This window comes from Mytilus galloprovincialis, chromosome 3 (genome assembly GCF_965363235.1).
Source record: "Mytilus galloprovincialis chromosome 3, xbMytGall1.hap1.1, whole genome shotgun sequence".
In the NCBI taxonomy this organism is placed as follows: domain Eukaryota; kingdom Metazoa; phylum Mollusca; class Bivalvia; order Mytilida; family Mytilidae; genus Mytilus; species Mytilus galloprovincialis.
In genome coordinates this window covers 31,041,219-31,055,178 of record NC_134840.1, presented here as the reverse complement: position 1 = coordinate 31,055,178, position 13,960 = coordinate 31,041,219, and the positions used below count along the sequence as shown (strand labels likewise).

At 30.5% G+C, this 13,960-nt stretch overlaps 1 protein-coding gene across 9 annotated transcripts in view; it reads left to right on the top strand.

The window, feature by feature from the left end:
- The window catches only part of LOC143067694 (myosin-VIIa-like), a 60,651-nt gene that overhangs the window by 31,901 nt on the left and 14,790 nt on the right, over positions 1 to 13,960 (top strand). For 7 of the 9 annotated variants that reach the window (XM_076241159.1, XM_076241158.1, XM_076241160.1 and 4 more), the window contains 18 exons: positions 675 to 919; positions 2,116 to 2,361; positions 2,831 to 3,010; positions 3,929 to 4,024; positions 4,615 to 4,737; positions 5,044 to 5,151; positions 5,539 to 5,670; positions 6,766 to 6,831; positions 7,053 to 7,262; positions 7,606 to 7,692; positions 8,151 to 8,246; positions 8,677 to 8,909; positions 9,156 to 9,273; positions 9,765 to 10,067; positions 10,524 to 10,751; positions 11,179 to 11,594; positions 12,169 to 12,338; positions 12,853 to 12,876. In XM_076241159.1, coding sequence (XP_076097274.1) covers positions 675 to 919; positions 2,116 to 2,361; positions 2,831 to 3,010; positions 3,929 to 4,024; positions 4,615 to 4,737; positions 5,044 to 5,151; positions 5,539 to 5,670; positions 6,766 to 6,831; positions 7,053 to 7,262; positions 7,606 to 7,692; positions 8,151 to 8,246; positions 8,677 to 8,909; positions 9,156 to 9,273; positions 9,765 to 10,067; positions 10,524 to 10,751; positions 11,179 to 11,594; positions 12,169 to 12,338; positions 12,853 to 12,876 — 3,081 coding nt within the window. The remainder of the gene's footprint in view (positions 1 to 674; positions 920 to 2,115; positions 2,362 to 2,830; positions 3,011 to 3,928; positions 4,025 to 4,614; positions 4,738 to 5,043; positions 5,152 to 5,538; positions 5,671 to 6,765; positions 6,832 to 7,052; positions 7,263 to 7,605; positions 7,693 to 8,150; positions 8,247 to 8,676; positions 8,910 to 9,155; positions 9,274 to 9,764; positions 10,068 to 10,523; positions 10,752 to 11,178; positions 11,595 to 12,168; positions 12,339 to 12,852; positions 12,877 to 13,960) is intronic. The other 2 variants (XM_076241162.1, XM_076241156.1) reach the window with 1 other exon arrangement.

The following is a 13,960-nucleotide window of genomic DNA, read 5'->3' as shown; positions in this document are numbered from 1 at the left end:
GGTGTACATGTCCAACTGGCAGGTGTCATCTGACCTTGACCTCATGTTCATGGTTCAGTGGTTATAGTTAAATTTTTGTGTTTTGGTCTGTTTTTCTCATACTATATGCAATAGGTCTACTATATTTGTTGTATTGAATGATGGTAAGGTGTTCATGTCTAGCGGGCAGATGTCATCTGACCTTGACCTCATTTTCATGGTTCAGTGGTCAAAGTTAAGTTTTTGAGTTTTGGTCTTTTTATCTAATACTGTATGCCATAGGTCAACTATATTTGGTGTATGGAAATATTTTATGATCTTTATGTCAGTGGCGCAGGTTTTATTTGACGGTGACCTTATTTTCACGGTTCATTGCACAGTGTTAAGTTTTTGTGTTTTGGTCTATTTTTCTTAAATTATAAGTAATGGGTCAACTATATATGTTGTATAGAAGCATTGTTAGCTGTACATGTCTGCCTGGCATGGTTCATCTGACCTTGACCTCATTTTCAAGGTTCATTGGTCTTTGTTTAGTTATCTTGGTTAATGTTAAGTTTATGAGACAGTTGTAATAAAACTAAGCTTTATACTTAGGACTATCAACATATTATCAATGATTAGTATAGAAGGCGAGACATTTCAGCGTGTGCACTCTTGTATAAAATTTTAAAATGTATATAATTCTATATCAACAGGCTTTTTGGAGAAGAATCGAGACACATTTAGTCCAGATCTTTTACAGTTGATTCAGTCTTCTAGCAATAAATTTATTGTGAATCTATTTAAACATGACATAGAGATAGGAGCAGACACAAGAAAGAGAGCACCAACTCTTGGAGCCCAGTTCAAAAAATCTCTAGACTCATTGATGAAGACATTAGAAGCTTGTCAACCATTCTTTGTTAGATGTATCAAACCTAATGAATATAAGCGACCATTGGTAAGTTTCAAAATATTTTGTTTCTGTCAGTGTATGAGTCAGAATTGTTAAGATTGCAACCAAAAAATAACGTTGCTGTCAAAAAACAAACAACATAAGACAGAGACTGTAGTAGGCATTTATCAGTACTAAAGTAATAAATATAGAAAACCTTGAGGAAAAAGTGAAAATATCAAACCTCTTTAAAGGGATTATATATATATATATAATTTCTCTTATTCCCCTTATCCCTTTCCTAAACCATTGTATAAAAAAAATTTAATCAACGTGTGGTACCGGTGATCTCAGAAGATGATTTGCTGAGTCAAAGGGTCATAACCTTTCTCAGCTCCCTGAAATTATCAAAATGTTCTAACAGGTGTTAATGAAATTGACAACTTCGTGGAAAGTGAAAGGCACTCGAAGGGGATTTTGGTTTAGAAAAAAGGAAAATTATCTTTTAATCATTGGAGAAACAGATATTTCATAGTAACGGGTGGATTATGAAGGAGGATAACACATTAATGAGTTATATGTCACAAATATTTCCCCATTCAGTCACTATATTTTAGTAATCCTTCCATAACATTTAGCGTTATGAAAACTGATAAACTGAAGCTTCAACAAATTTATAATGTATATTTTATTTTATTAGTTAATGAATATTTTTAATTAAGGCCTAAATTAATATATTGTTTGTTTCCCCAATCCCGACCCTGCCAAGCCAGGTGTGGGTCGGAAGGTAGGGAAATAATTTTATTATTTCCAAAAAGCTTGAACAACATTGGACGATCCTGCAAGCCTGCAAATCGGAAATGAATAAAATAATATTTGACTTAAATTTGACAATAAAATTTTATGAGTAGCACTGTTTCTGCAGGGTCGGTCGGGATTGGGGAAACAAACAATATTTTATTTTAGGCCTAAAAGGTATTTAAGGAATGACTGCTAAACAAAATAACGTTAGCCAATCAAAAGGCACGTTAAATCCAAAATTAAAAATAGATTATTACATTGATACATATGGATTATCGGATTTATCCAATCTTGATAGTTAAATTATCAATTTTAAAGTCCGAGCCTCGTTGTGACTAAGTGGGGAAATATTTGTGACATGTAACTCATTAATGTGTTATCCTCCTTCATATTTATGTAATATTTGCTGTTGGACAGTAAGCAATTGTCAATCAAAATTAGTAATTTACGTCTTTCTTCAGGATTTTGACAGAGAGCTATGCTGTAAACAGTTAAGATATTCTGGTATGATGGAGACTATCAGAATCAGACGAGCAGGGTATCCCATCAGACATAGATTTAGGGACTTTGTAGACCGATACAGAATATTATCTAACGGCATTGGACCATCTCATAAAGAAGATTGTCGGTTGGCATCTGAAAAAATCTGTAAAGCTGTATTACAGGGAATGGATTTTCAACTTGGTAGAACTAAAGTTTTCTTAAAGGTGTGTCATATTGTTTATTGTTGCCTCACCTGTAAGCTATAGAAAATGTGTATATTTTCTGTGTTTTCATATTTGATTATATTTAACTTTAAGCACTTGTTTCCATTCAATTTTAATGGATTTGCTATGTTTATCTCAAGGGTTGTGACTGTGTATCAAACAGTTAGTTGTATGTTTACCTCAAAATGTAAGAAATATGTAATACAATAAAAAAAAATTATGTCTATTGATAGTTTATACAAATTATAAAACTGTTTTCAAGTACGTATTTATCAGATCGATGTTGTCAACTGTTAAATTGAATATGATTTAATGATGTTATTTACTTTTAAAAGCTGATTTTCAAATACATAGCTAGAACAATAATAGACTTTTAAAAGTATTTAAAAAATAAAAGTTAGAAAATTAAAAAGGCTTATTACAGTATGCATTGATTTTCATATTCTGATACTAGTATTAAATTTTTAAGGATGCTCAAGATGTGTATCTAGAACAACAAAGAGAACTTGCCTTAACAAGGAAAATTCTGATTCTACAAAAGACCATTAGAGCTTGGCATTGTAGGAGAAGATTCTTGAAAATGAAGGGAAGTTGTGTCACTATACAGACTACTTGGAGATCATACATTGAAAGAAAACGGTTCTTATTGGTAAGTTGCCTGAACAGTTCTTCATTGGTTTAGGTTTTATAACTGATATTTTTTTTACCTAAGGGAGAAATATAATAAAGTACTGTTGATTTTACATCATCAAGCTATGTTGTCAAAAGTTACTAATTAAGTCTCTAAGAAACCAAAAGAATAAAAAGACTGACAATTCAGTGAGAGGAAACAAAAATACGGGATATCAGAAATGTCATTACAAAGGAAGGGAGTATACTGTTTGATACTGTCTGTCCTTCCCTTCTATCAAAATTTCTTTCACATTTTTCTTGGGATCTACAAATCAGAGTTCCCTAGAATTTGATATCAGTATGATTATGAGCATTTTATACTATGTGGTTTGTTTTATCATCCATTGCTCCTAAACTTACAGTTTACCTAATACTTCAAGCTTTAGGTGTAATATCACCATTGATTTTCCCCTAATAGTCTTTGTTTAATTTGCACTTGTCAAAAAAAAAAAAATGTGCAGAATTTATCTTTGTTTCAAATAAAGAAATACTTGGCATGAGTAAAGTTTTATCCTGTCCAGTACTATTGAAAAAAATTCACATAACATTTCATTGCATATAAGAAAATAAGCATCACTGGAAGTTAACCAATCAAATTTCTCCCCTTATTTAACCTGTCTACAAGATTTAGTAACCATGTAACCTCAACTTTACAAAATATTCTACAGAAACTCCAAATAAAAAAATAATGGTGCTTTGAAATACCCAAGTCACATGTTTATGACACAGAAATGTTTTACTGCAATAAAATATAGGATTAATTACCTACAACTGTCAAATTCAAGGGAATATTTTTTTCGACCTATTTTCGTATACAACGGGATGTGACATACCATGATTTGGTGGTATTACACCTTAAGTTTTATTAATCTATATTGTGGTTTGTTTATTACAGATGAGACAGGGTTACCAGAGATTACAAGCTATGATCAGATCCAGAATTCTAACAGCCAGGTTTAATGCTATGAGAGGAATCATTATTGATGTTCAGGTTAGTAGATACCCAAATAAGGTGTCATAATCTTATTAGATTGGCTCTTGTTTTATATGTAATAATATGTAAATCTTTTATAAGAGATGAGATTTAAATCAAACATTGTCTTGTCTTGTCTTGTCTGTCCTGTCTAGATTTACGGGTGTCTACTTTTTGAACTTCCAAACTGAAAATATTCCATACAGTACTGATTTGCCATAGAACCTGTTTTGCATCATTTTCTCTTGATATTTTATTTTCACTTTTGACAAGAATTTCCTAGAGTATTGATATGATAGCTCAATAGATTTGACAAATATTAAAGTTTTAGGAAAATTAAAGTAAATTTCAATAAATGTTGATATGATAACAGTAGATATTTGATAAGCATGAGACTTGGTTTTAGGACAATTGGATTGAATCCTGATGAATATTGATTGCAGATTGAAAGAAAAATGGTCAAAATAGAATATTTATTCTGATCTCTGGTGGCCATCTCATTTGCAGACCATATATTAAGTTGAGAAGGGATCAAACTATTATACAAGTGTAACTATTTCAGTGCTATCAATAAACAGTGAAAACAATTATAACCTATTTTATTACAGAGATACTGTAGAGGATTTATAGTACGGAAATGGGCCTCAAGGAGAATGGAGTCAGTGGTCAAGATTCAGGCTTTAGTCAGAACAATGATAGCACAGAAAAAATACAGAAGACAGAAAATAGAAGTTAGTAAAAGTTTGTTTTAATGAAGCATATTAGATTTCTTAAGAAAAAGTAGTATTCAAGTCTTTTTTTCCCCCTATTTTTGAATATCATTGAAAGAATGTTAAATCCATAAACGTTTGAATTTCAAGGATGCAATCAAAATTATTATCCATACATGCAAAATAAATTGGTATACTATTTTGCAACTTTAAGAAAAACTGTTGCTTTATAGTTTAATTCCTACGAACCCTATAACCATTATTTATGTTATGCATTGCCTGTTAAATCCATTTTATATTAACATATAATATTGTTTCATATTACAGTACAGAAAACGTGTAGAAGCAGAACAACTGAAAAAACAAGAGGAAGCTGTTCTGAAAAAGAAGATGACAGACAAAAAGGCTAAAATTGAAGCTGAGAAAATTTACCAGGTACAATTTTGTAATTCAGTTTTATGATCACATTTTGTTAGACTTTTAAAGTCTTTTTGATATAGAATCTTTGTAAGAGATAAAACACAAAAGCATTAAAAGTAAGAAAATCTATTCAAGTTATAGTATTAAAATTTATATTTTCTACAGCAAAAAAAGAAAGAAAATGGATTCTTATGCAAGTGAAAAATTAGAAAACTGGTAGATTACAATAGTGTAAGCACTCTTTTATTGGAAAAGGAAAATAAGATTCTTTTATGAGAATTTCTTTTTCCCCCAGTAACACAGGTTTAAAATATTTTAAACAGATAACTGAAAAGAAATGTCCTATGTACTTTATATGAACAATTGGCAAGATTGATGAAAAACATTTTAATGAATTTATAGGAGCGTTTGGCGAGAATTGGTGATGAAGTCATTATGGCTGAAGTTGAAGATAAAAAGAGGGCTGCACAGAAGAAAAAAGAGATTGAAGAAGCGGAGAGATTGAAGGATGAACCTGTCAGTGAAAGTAAACTGGTAGGTGAAACTTGTGTGTAACCAATGTGTGAAATATGCTACTGGAACTGAAAATTTAAGTTTATAATTATCATATTACATTTGTTGAGAGTCTGCTGATTCTATAGATAGTCTCATGATTGTGTACCCAAGAAAATGTAAGCAGATAAAAATGAATAAAGGTCACAGTGAGGTTTTGTGATAATTTTTTAAAATTTAAAGATACTTTTTTTTTTATTAGCATGAATTTACTGTAGAAGCAGAAATTTTCTTGGAGGATTTAATTTCCTTTATTTCGTGGAAAGAATATATCCACAAAATTAAAACTCCAATGAAAATTTAACATTCATATAATATCACTTCTATTTACTGGAAATGTTGAAATTAAATTCCCATGAAATACTATATAGAGACAAAAACATGAAACTAACCCACGGACTTTTTATACTAATGGGACTCGTCTTTTGATTTTAACTGATTACTAAGCCGCCTGTTTAATGCCGCCACCCAACAATAAACCTAGTTTCGTATCTCTGATATATGATGCGAGTAGTTATTTGCGTATTTCACGGTACATTGTTGTTATATAATTATTATTATTTGCTAATATAAAATCTGAATAATAGCCATTTACGATGACAAAAAATATAAAATTTTGAAAGAATGATGAATTATTAAACTTTGACGTATCGTTTTGAAGAACGTCCCAGTTGTGTAAAATGGTTTACATATCAAACAAGATGGCTGCTACTGAAATTCAACAAACAAATACCTCAAAGTTCAGAGATCAATAATTAAAAAATGATCCTAGAAATCTTTTGAAAAACAGATTTTGCAATGAAAAAATGTATAAAATTTCATAAAAACAATTTTTTGTTTAACTTGAACATATAGTTTTGAAGAAAAGTCGCAAATGTGAAATGATTTTCTATAAAGTCACATGATATCAGCTACAGCCAAGATTAGTCTAATAATTTGTAAAGACATTGTTATAAGTGACCAGTCCTGTTAGTATAGAAAGTCACTGTTTAACCCAACAAAAATTAATGTTTCTACAGTAATTTAAAACAATTTAATCCTTTGAGATAAATTTTACAATTGACATTTGTATTACAGATTGATGAGTTATTTGGAGACGTTCATGATAGACAAGAAAATGGAGAGGGACCTGTGTCTTTTAAGGTAAGCATTGACAAAGACTACAAGTAGGGGTAACACTAAAAATTATATAAAATTATGATATTTAAAAGATTGCTTTTTAGTGCAAAAAATGTTAACCTTCTTTGACTTGAATACTTTATAAAAAAAAAATAGAAATTTAAAATCAAAACTTTTTAAAATGTTCTTGTTTTAGGTAAAGCATACTACATCCCCCTATTTTTATATTGTGTATTTATATTCAGGATTTAGAACACAGAAGAAGAGAGATAATGAATGGAGAGCTAGATTTAGATGCCCCTCCCCTTCCAATGCCAGAGGATGAAGAGGACATATCAGAATATAAGTTTGCTAAGTTTACTGCTATGTACTTCCAAGGAAATAATAATCATACTTACATCAGACGAACATTAAAAGAACCATTACTGCCATTGAAGAATGATGGAGATAAACTGGTAAGAATCTGAATATTCTCAACTATGCATTGCTATTGTATTGAAAAGCTTGCCTCTTATTAAAGTCTACCTTCCATTGTTGTCCTTTAAGTCAGATGATCGACAGCTGATCAATAGATTCTAAAAATCCCAGATGATTAGCATTAATATGTATCCTCTGCAAATATAAGTGGTCATTTCTGATAATATTTATACTTTAAAATCTTTAAGGGAGGTAATTGAACTTTTGCAAAGGTGTATATAGTTGCAGGAACAATAAGCTCTCTCACAGTATCTATAGTACCAGTATGCCTCAGTGATATATTGTTTTCTGTTTCATTCACTTTGATTTTTATATTTGTAGGCTGCATTAGCTGTGTGGATAACTATTTTAAGATTCATGGGAGATTTACCTGAACCAAAATATATGGCAGCTGTGGCTGATACAAGAGTAAGTTACATTTGTTGTAGATTCTAATATAAATGTAAGGGAATATATGATATAATTGCCAATTACACACATATTCCTGAAAAGTTTAAAAACAGTATTCAAACTTGGTCCATTATAGCATAAGAAATTTTAAACAATGAGTTACACATTTAAAATTAATAATCTGATTCTCATGTACAAATTTGTTAGTGAATGTCAATGCAAGTCATGCATTTGGTTTACTTCCATCATTGAAAATGAAAAATATGTTTTGTAGATATTGACTTTTAAAGTGATGAGTAAGTTCCAAATAGTATTGCTTGAAATAGAATGTTCTGTCCAGCCTAGACAGTGAAAATTTATTCTATCAGAATACAAAACAGATTTAATGTTTGAGATATTAAATTTTTATATACTGGCAATAAAAGGTAAAAGAACAATGTATCACAAATAAATGTTAAATTTCTTTCCATTTCTAGGACACTACTCCAGTGATGACAAAAATCTACTCCACATTGGGCAGAAAATTCAACAAGAAAGATTTGGAAGAAGCCCAACAGATGGGCTTTAATATTGTAAGTGCTATATCATGGTTAACAACTGGCATTATTGTGTATAGACAAATACTTTTATTAGTTGTATAACAAAGTTTATACATAGGAATAGGTTATTTTGGTATATATGCTGATTGCATTACTATAAAACATGTGACTGTATTCCAGACAACACCATATTCTGTCTTTTCTTAGCAATAATAAAGTAAATTTGATAAGAGACTTGGTTTTTTTAACAGATTTTAGGTATTAAAGTGTTGAGACTATGAAATTGGGAAAATCATGGCATATATGTAAAAACTTAAGAATAATATTCCGTTTTAGAAGGCACATAATGTTTTTTCCTTCCTTACACATGGTTATGTTGAAAATTCAAAGAATGTTTTAATAGGCAATTTAATGACTTAATTAATCTTATTTCCTATTTTAAAACAATATTCTTGTCTTTCAGGAAAATGAACCAATGAACATGAGACAAGGCAAGAGAAGCATGAGGAAGAAACTTGTGTCCTTGACTCTGAAGAAAAAGTCCAAAATAACAGAGGATGTCCGTGAAAAGTTGGCCCAGGAATATGATGTTGGTTTCACATCTGGAGGAAATGCTCTCTTGGATGACAGACCTACATCAAACTTAGAAAAACTTCATTTTATCATAGGACATGGTATTCTTAGACCAGATTTAAGGTACGTTTCTATTTGTCATTAGTTATAAACTTACAAATCAAGAAAACTGAACCTTTCATCTTAATAACTACATGTGAGATGATAGTAATTTTCTGTTCAAATGGATTTTGCAATTTGTTACACAATATGGGTATGAATACAGTATCTTGTAGTTTTTGGACATTTTTCTTTTTAAAGAAATTAAAATCGCACAGTTTTCAGATATTATTAGAAATATTAAATCGTTCACATGATTTATTATTTCAGAGATGAGATTTACTGCCAGATATGTAAACAGTTAACACAGAACCCATCAAAGTCCAGTCATGCAAGAGGTTGGATCTTGTTATCACTATGTGTGGGATGTTTTGCACCATCAGATAAGGTAATTACCGATTTGAAATGTTAATTTATTGTTATTTTTCTAATGTAACTTTTCAGTCCTCTTTTTTGTCGTTTCTATTGACAAAATCATAAATAGGAGACAGTAACACAAGGTTTCATAGAAAACTTCATAATATTTATTTTACTTCTAATTGAGGAAACATTGCATGGGATTGATATGCATGAGAAATATTCATAAGACAAATTCCAAAATACTGTTGAAATATAATCTAGATAATAAGTGAGGCCCTCCTTTCTGTACATTAGAAAGACCAATGTTAATACATATATCAAGTTGTGATTGAAGTTTAAAATAGAATAACCTAACAATTAAAGATAGAAATGTATTTAATGTTATTCTTTTTCAAAGTATGGTAGTTCTAATGAAAAACTTCTCCAAGGTTACTGTGTGAAGTATCAATTTTTAATCTGATTTTTAATCGATTTAATTGATGATCATATTGATAATTTGTTTCTTCTCTTTCTTCACAGTTTCTAAAGTATCTTCGGAATTTCATACATGAAGGTCCACCTGGATACGCACCTTATTGTGAAGAGAGATTAAGGAGAACATTTGCAAATGGAACTAGAAACCAGCCTCCAAGTTGGTTAGAATTACAAGCCACAAAATCTAAAAAGCCATTGATGCTTCCCATTACATTCATGGATGGTAATACAAAAACATTATTAGCAGATTCAGCAACTACTGCCAAAGAACTCTGTCAACAGTTAGCAGAGAAAATTGGATTAAAAGATCAATTTGGATTCTCATTGTATATAGCATTATTTGACAAGGTAATTTTATTTAAAAGTTTTTTAAGATATATCAGTTTACACTCCTTAATTATTAATCTCTTCTATTTCTTGTGAATTGAATACCTGGTTGGTCTCAAGGTAGCCTGCTTGTCTTTAGTATGAGTTTTAAAGAAGTCTGGCCCAAACTTCACCCCTCTTCTAAATGGTTAATGCATATCCCAGTAGATTTATTTCAAGTCCCACTTCTAACGTTGCTTTAAAAAAATATTGAATCACTTAATTGACAAAAGTTTTGATAAAATAGATTTTGTATCAACACCAATGAGGACAAGACTAATAATCAATCAACCTTTTATAATCATCCAAGTGTCATCTTATACAGCAATGATATTGACATAAGGTGTGAGTGGACCTAGCAACTAAATGACACCTTCCTATGTTATGTAAATGGTACTAAGAATTTGACTTAGATATATCATGTTATTTATTTTGTAGGTATCTTCTCTTGGTGGAGGTGGTGACCATGTAATGGATGCCATATCTCAGTGTGAACAATATGCCAAAGAACAAGGTGCTCAGGAACGTAATGCTCCGTGGAGATTGTTCTTCAGGAAGGAGATCTTTGCTCCATGGCACGATCCTGGTGAAGATTTAACAGCAACCACATTAATCTATCAGCAAGTAGTCAGGGGAATCAAGTTTGGTGAATACAGATGTGATAAGGTTAGTTTAAACAAAAATAAATAAAATAAATATAAAACATCATTACATGCACACACAGGCAACCACAAAAAATAAGCAATCACTTGAAAATGGCTTTGAATTATATTACATGAAGAAAAATATTGAGAATAACACAATTGTTCACTATTTAAAAAAAATATCTATATAAAAGAAGGAGATGTGGTATGATTGCCAATGAGACAATATGTCTAAAGGGTGTGGATTTAGCCAACTCTAGGTCTCTGGACAGCCTTTAATAATGAGCAAAATCAATACTGTACATTTATTTAACAAAGTTCCTGACATGACAAAATGTGAAACATTTCAAATGAAAAACTAATGACCAGATTTATGATTTAATAAAAACTAAAATCCAATATATTCCTTTGTTACAATGTGTAAGTAAATATGTATTTGATTATTGTAGGATGATGATTTAGCCATGATTGCTGCACAGCAGTACTACATAGAACATGGTAGTGGAGTTAACATGGACAGATTATCTAACCTGTTAGCCTCATACATCCCAGACTCATCACTCAGTAAAGCTAATGCTATGAATCAGTACATAAATCTGGTTACTCAAAAACTTAAAACCAATTATTTCTCTAATGAAAGGATTAAACCAAACAAAGTGAAGGAAGACATTGTAAGCTATGCAAAATACAAGTGGCCGTTATTGTTTTCACGCTTTTATGAAGCCTATAAATTTGCTGGCCCTAGCTTGCCAAAGAATGATGTAATTATTGCTGTGAATTGGACTGGTGTATATGTTGTGGATGACCAGGAACAAGTTTTACTAGAGTTGTCTTTCCCTGAAATCACTGCTGTTTCCAGTAGCAGGTAAGTCATGAGTACAGATAGTTGTAAATACGATAAACTCACCCCATGGAACACTTGGACTATTACAAGACGGCTACATGACTGTTATTAATGTCTCAAAAAAATTAAGATAAAATGAAAATGTTGACCTACCTTCCTTATTTTTTTTAATGATTTAAACCTTATACAGACATACATATTTTTTGCCTTGATAAAATATATGTTATTCTAGGAGAAAATATATCATTGTAGTGAATTCACATTATAATTGACAACTTGTAAACATGACAATTACTTTTAATATGATTTATTACAATTGCACCAATATAGAAAGGCAAGCTAGCATTTCACACATGAAACAAGTATACATGAACAGATATGTTTTTAGAAAGGCTAAGTTGTTGTATCCACATTCTACTTAGCCCTTTGGTCACACAAGGGGAACTTAAATTTGACTGGTATTCAAGTTAAATAATCAAAGTTGTTAGAGAAATATTCTTAACCCTTGTTATAACGTGAACAATATTCTTTGAACAGAAAGTTTATGAAAAGATGTATATTTTTTTAATTCCTAATGTTAATTTTAATCTTACAGAACTGGGAAAATGCATGGTCAGAGCTTTACATTGGCTACAGTTAAATCTGATGAATACACATTTACCTCCCCTAATGCTGAGGACATCAGAGATTTAGTGGTTACCTTTCTAGAGGGTCTGAAGAAACGGTCCAAATATGTGATAGCATTGCAAGACTATGTTCCACCAGGTAATAACAATTCTATTTAAATCATTGTATAATTACACTGATAAGTTACAGTATTCATCTTAGAAAAGGGGCCTCAGTGGCCGATTGGTCTAAGTAGTAGATCTACTGTATCACTAGCCTGTCAACACTTCAAATCTCCTATGTGGCAGGTGCCCTTGATTCCTATCTTAATTGACTAGGATTGTCAGTTTTACCACCAAAGGTTGGTGGTTTCTAAAGGCACTAGGCTTCCTCAACCAATAAAAAATTACCGCCATGAAATAGCTCAATAGTGTTGAAAGAAGCATTAAACACCAATCAATAGTAGAACAAAAACGAAATTGTGGCATTATAAATTTACACAATTATACTTTGATAATGTGCAAATGGTAGTGTGGAAACATTTAACAACTTATATTAGGAAATCTTTTATTAGGTTCTTTAGTTGGGTGAAAATGGTTTTATTATTAAAGTTTTGTTTCTTTGATACATAACAGTTTTTATGATAGTAACAATGTAAGGTTTTAATTTTAAGATACTGCTAAAGATTTGAAAAATGGTAAGATAATATGTAGAGTGACACAATGTACAATTATTTGGACAGAATTATACTATCCTGTTCTTGCACACATATTTAGTTCTTTGTGTAGAATTTTAACACTGTTGTATTTAATTAACAAAATGTAGACATTACATATTTGTGTTTGAGTGTTGTGTATTGTTAGTCTTAACAAAGTTGAGTGGGATTTTAAGACTGTAATCCATGTTCACATCTTCATCAACAGCCAGTTTCTACAAAACAAATTGAAGTACAGACTTATAATTTGGTATACAGATACATCTAGGACAAACTGACCATGTCTTATTAAATGAAGGTCTTATGCCCATTGTAAAACAATTTAAAGTTGTCTTTTTTGCCATGCTGTTGTCAGTTTATTTCCGACTTATGATTTTGATTGTTCTATTGGTATAGTAGACAATTAATGTATTAACATGTATGAGTAATGGATTTTTGTATACATTTGATTTTAAGTAAGGAAAAACAGTTACAATATTATATAAAATACCTTTATTCCAAGCATTGATCTAAAAATGTTTCTGAAAATATTAGACGAATATAAACGAATACTATTACTTCATAGTTTAATACATTGCCATAATTTAAGATAAAAGAAAAAAAAAACGTATTTCATTGTTCAAGACATGATTTCTATTTAGCAGATCTTTCCCCTTCTTTGTTTAGAAAATTTATAAAATTCTTATTTATATTTACCATGTAGACATTATATTGTAGAAATTCTGTTTAGATTAAGGAATTTTGTAATAGTCAAATATATATATATATGGGAATATTTAGATAAAAACTCTTAAAAGAAGATTTCTGTTTGCTCATAACCACAATATCACTGTGATATATGTATTGTGAAAATTAAATACTGTAGTCATATTATTTACATTTTCTATTTTTCATGTAGTTTTTAAGTAGATAAACATTCTTGATGTGCTTCATGAATGAAATAAATGATACTTTATGATACTGTCACTGCACATAAGACCTCATCTTTGTGTCTATTGATAATGAATAGGGTGCAAATTAGAGGAGTTAGGCTTGGACTCATAATAATAATATACAATGTAGGCTT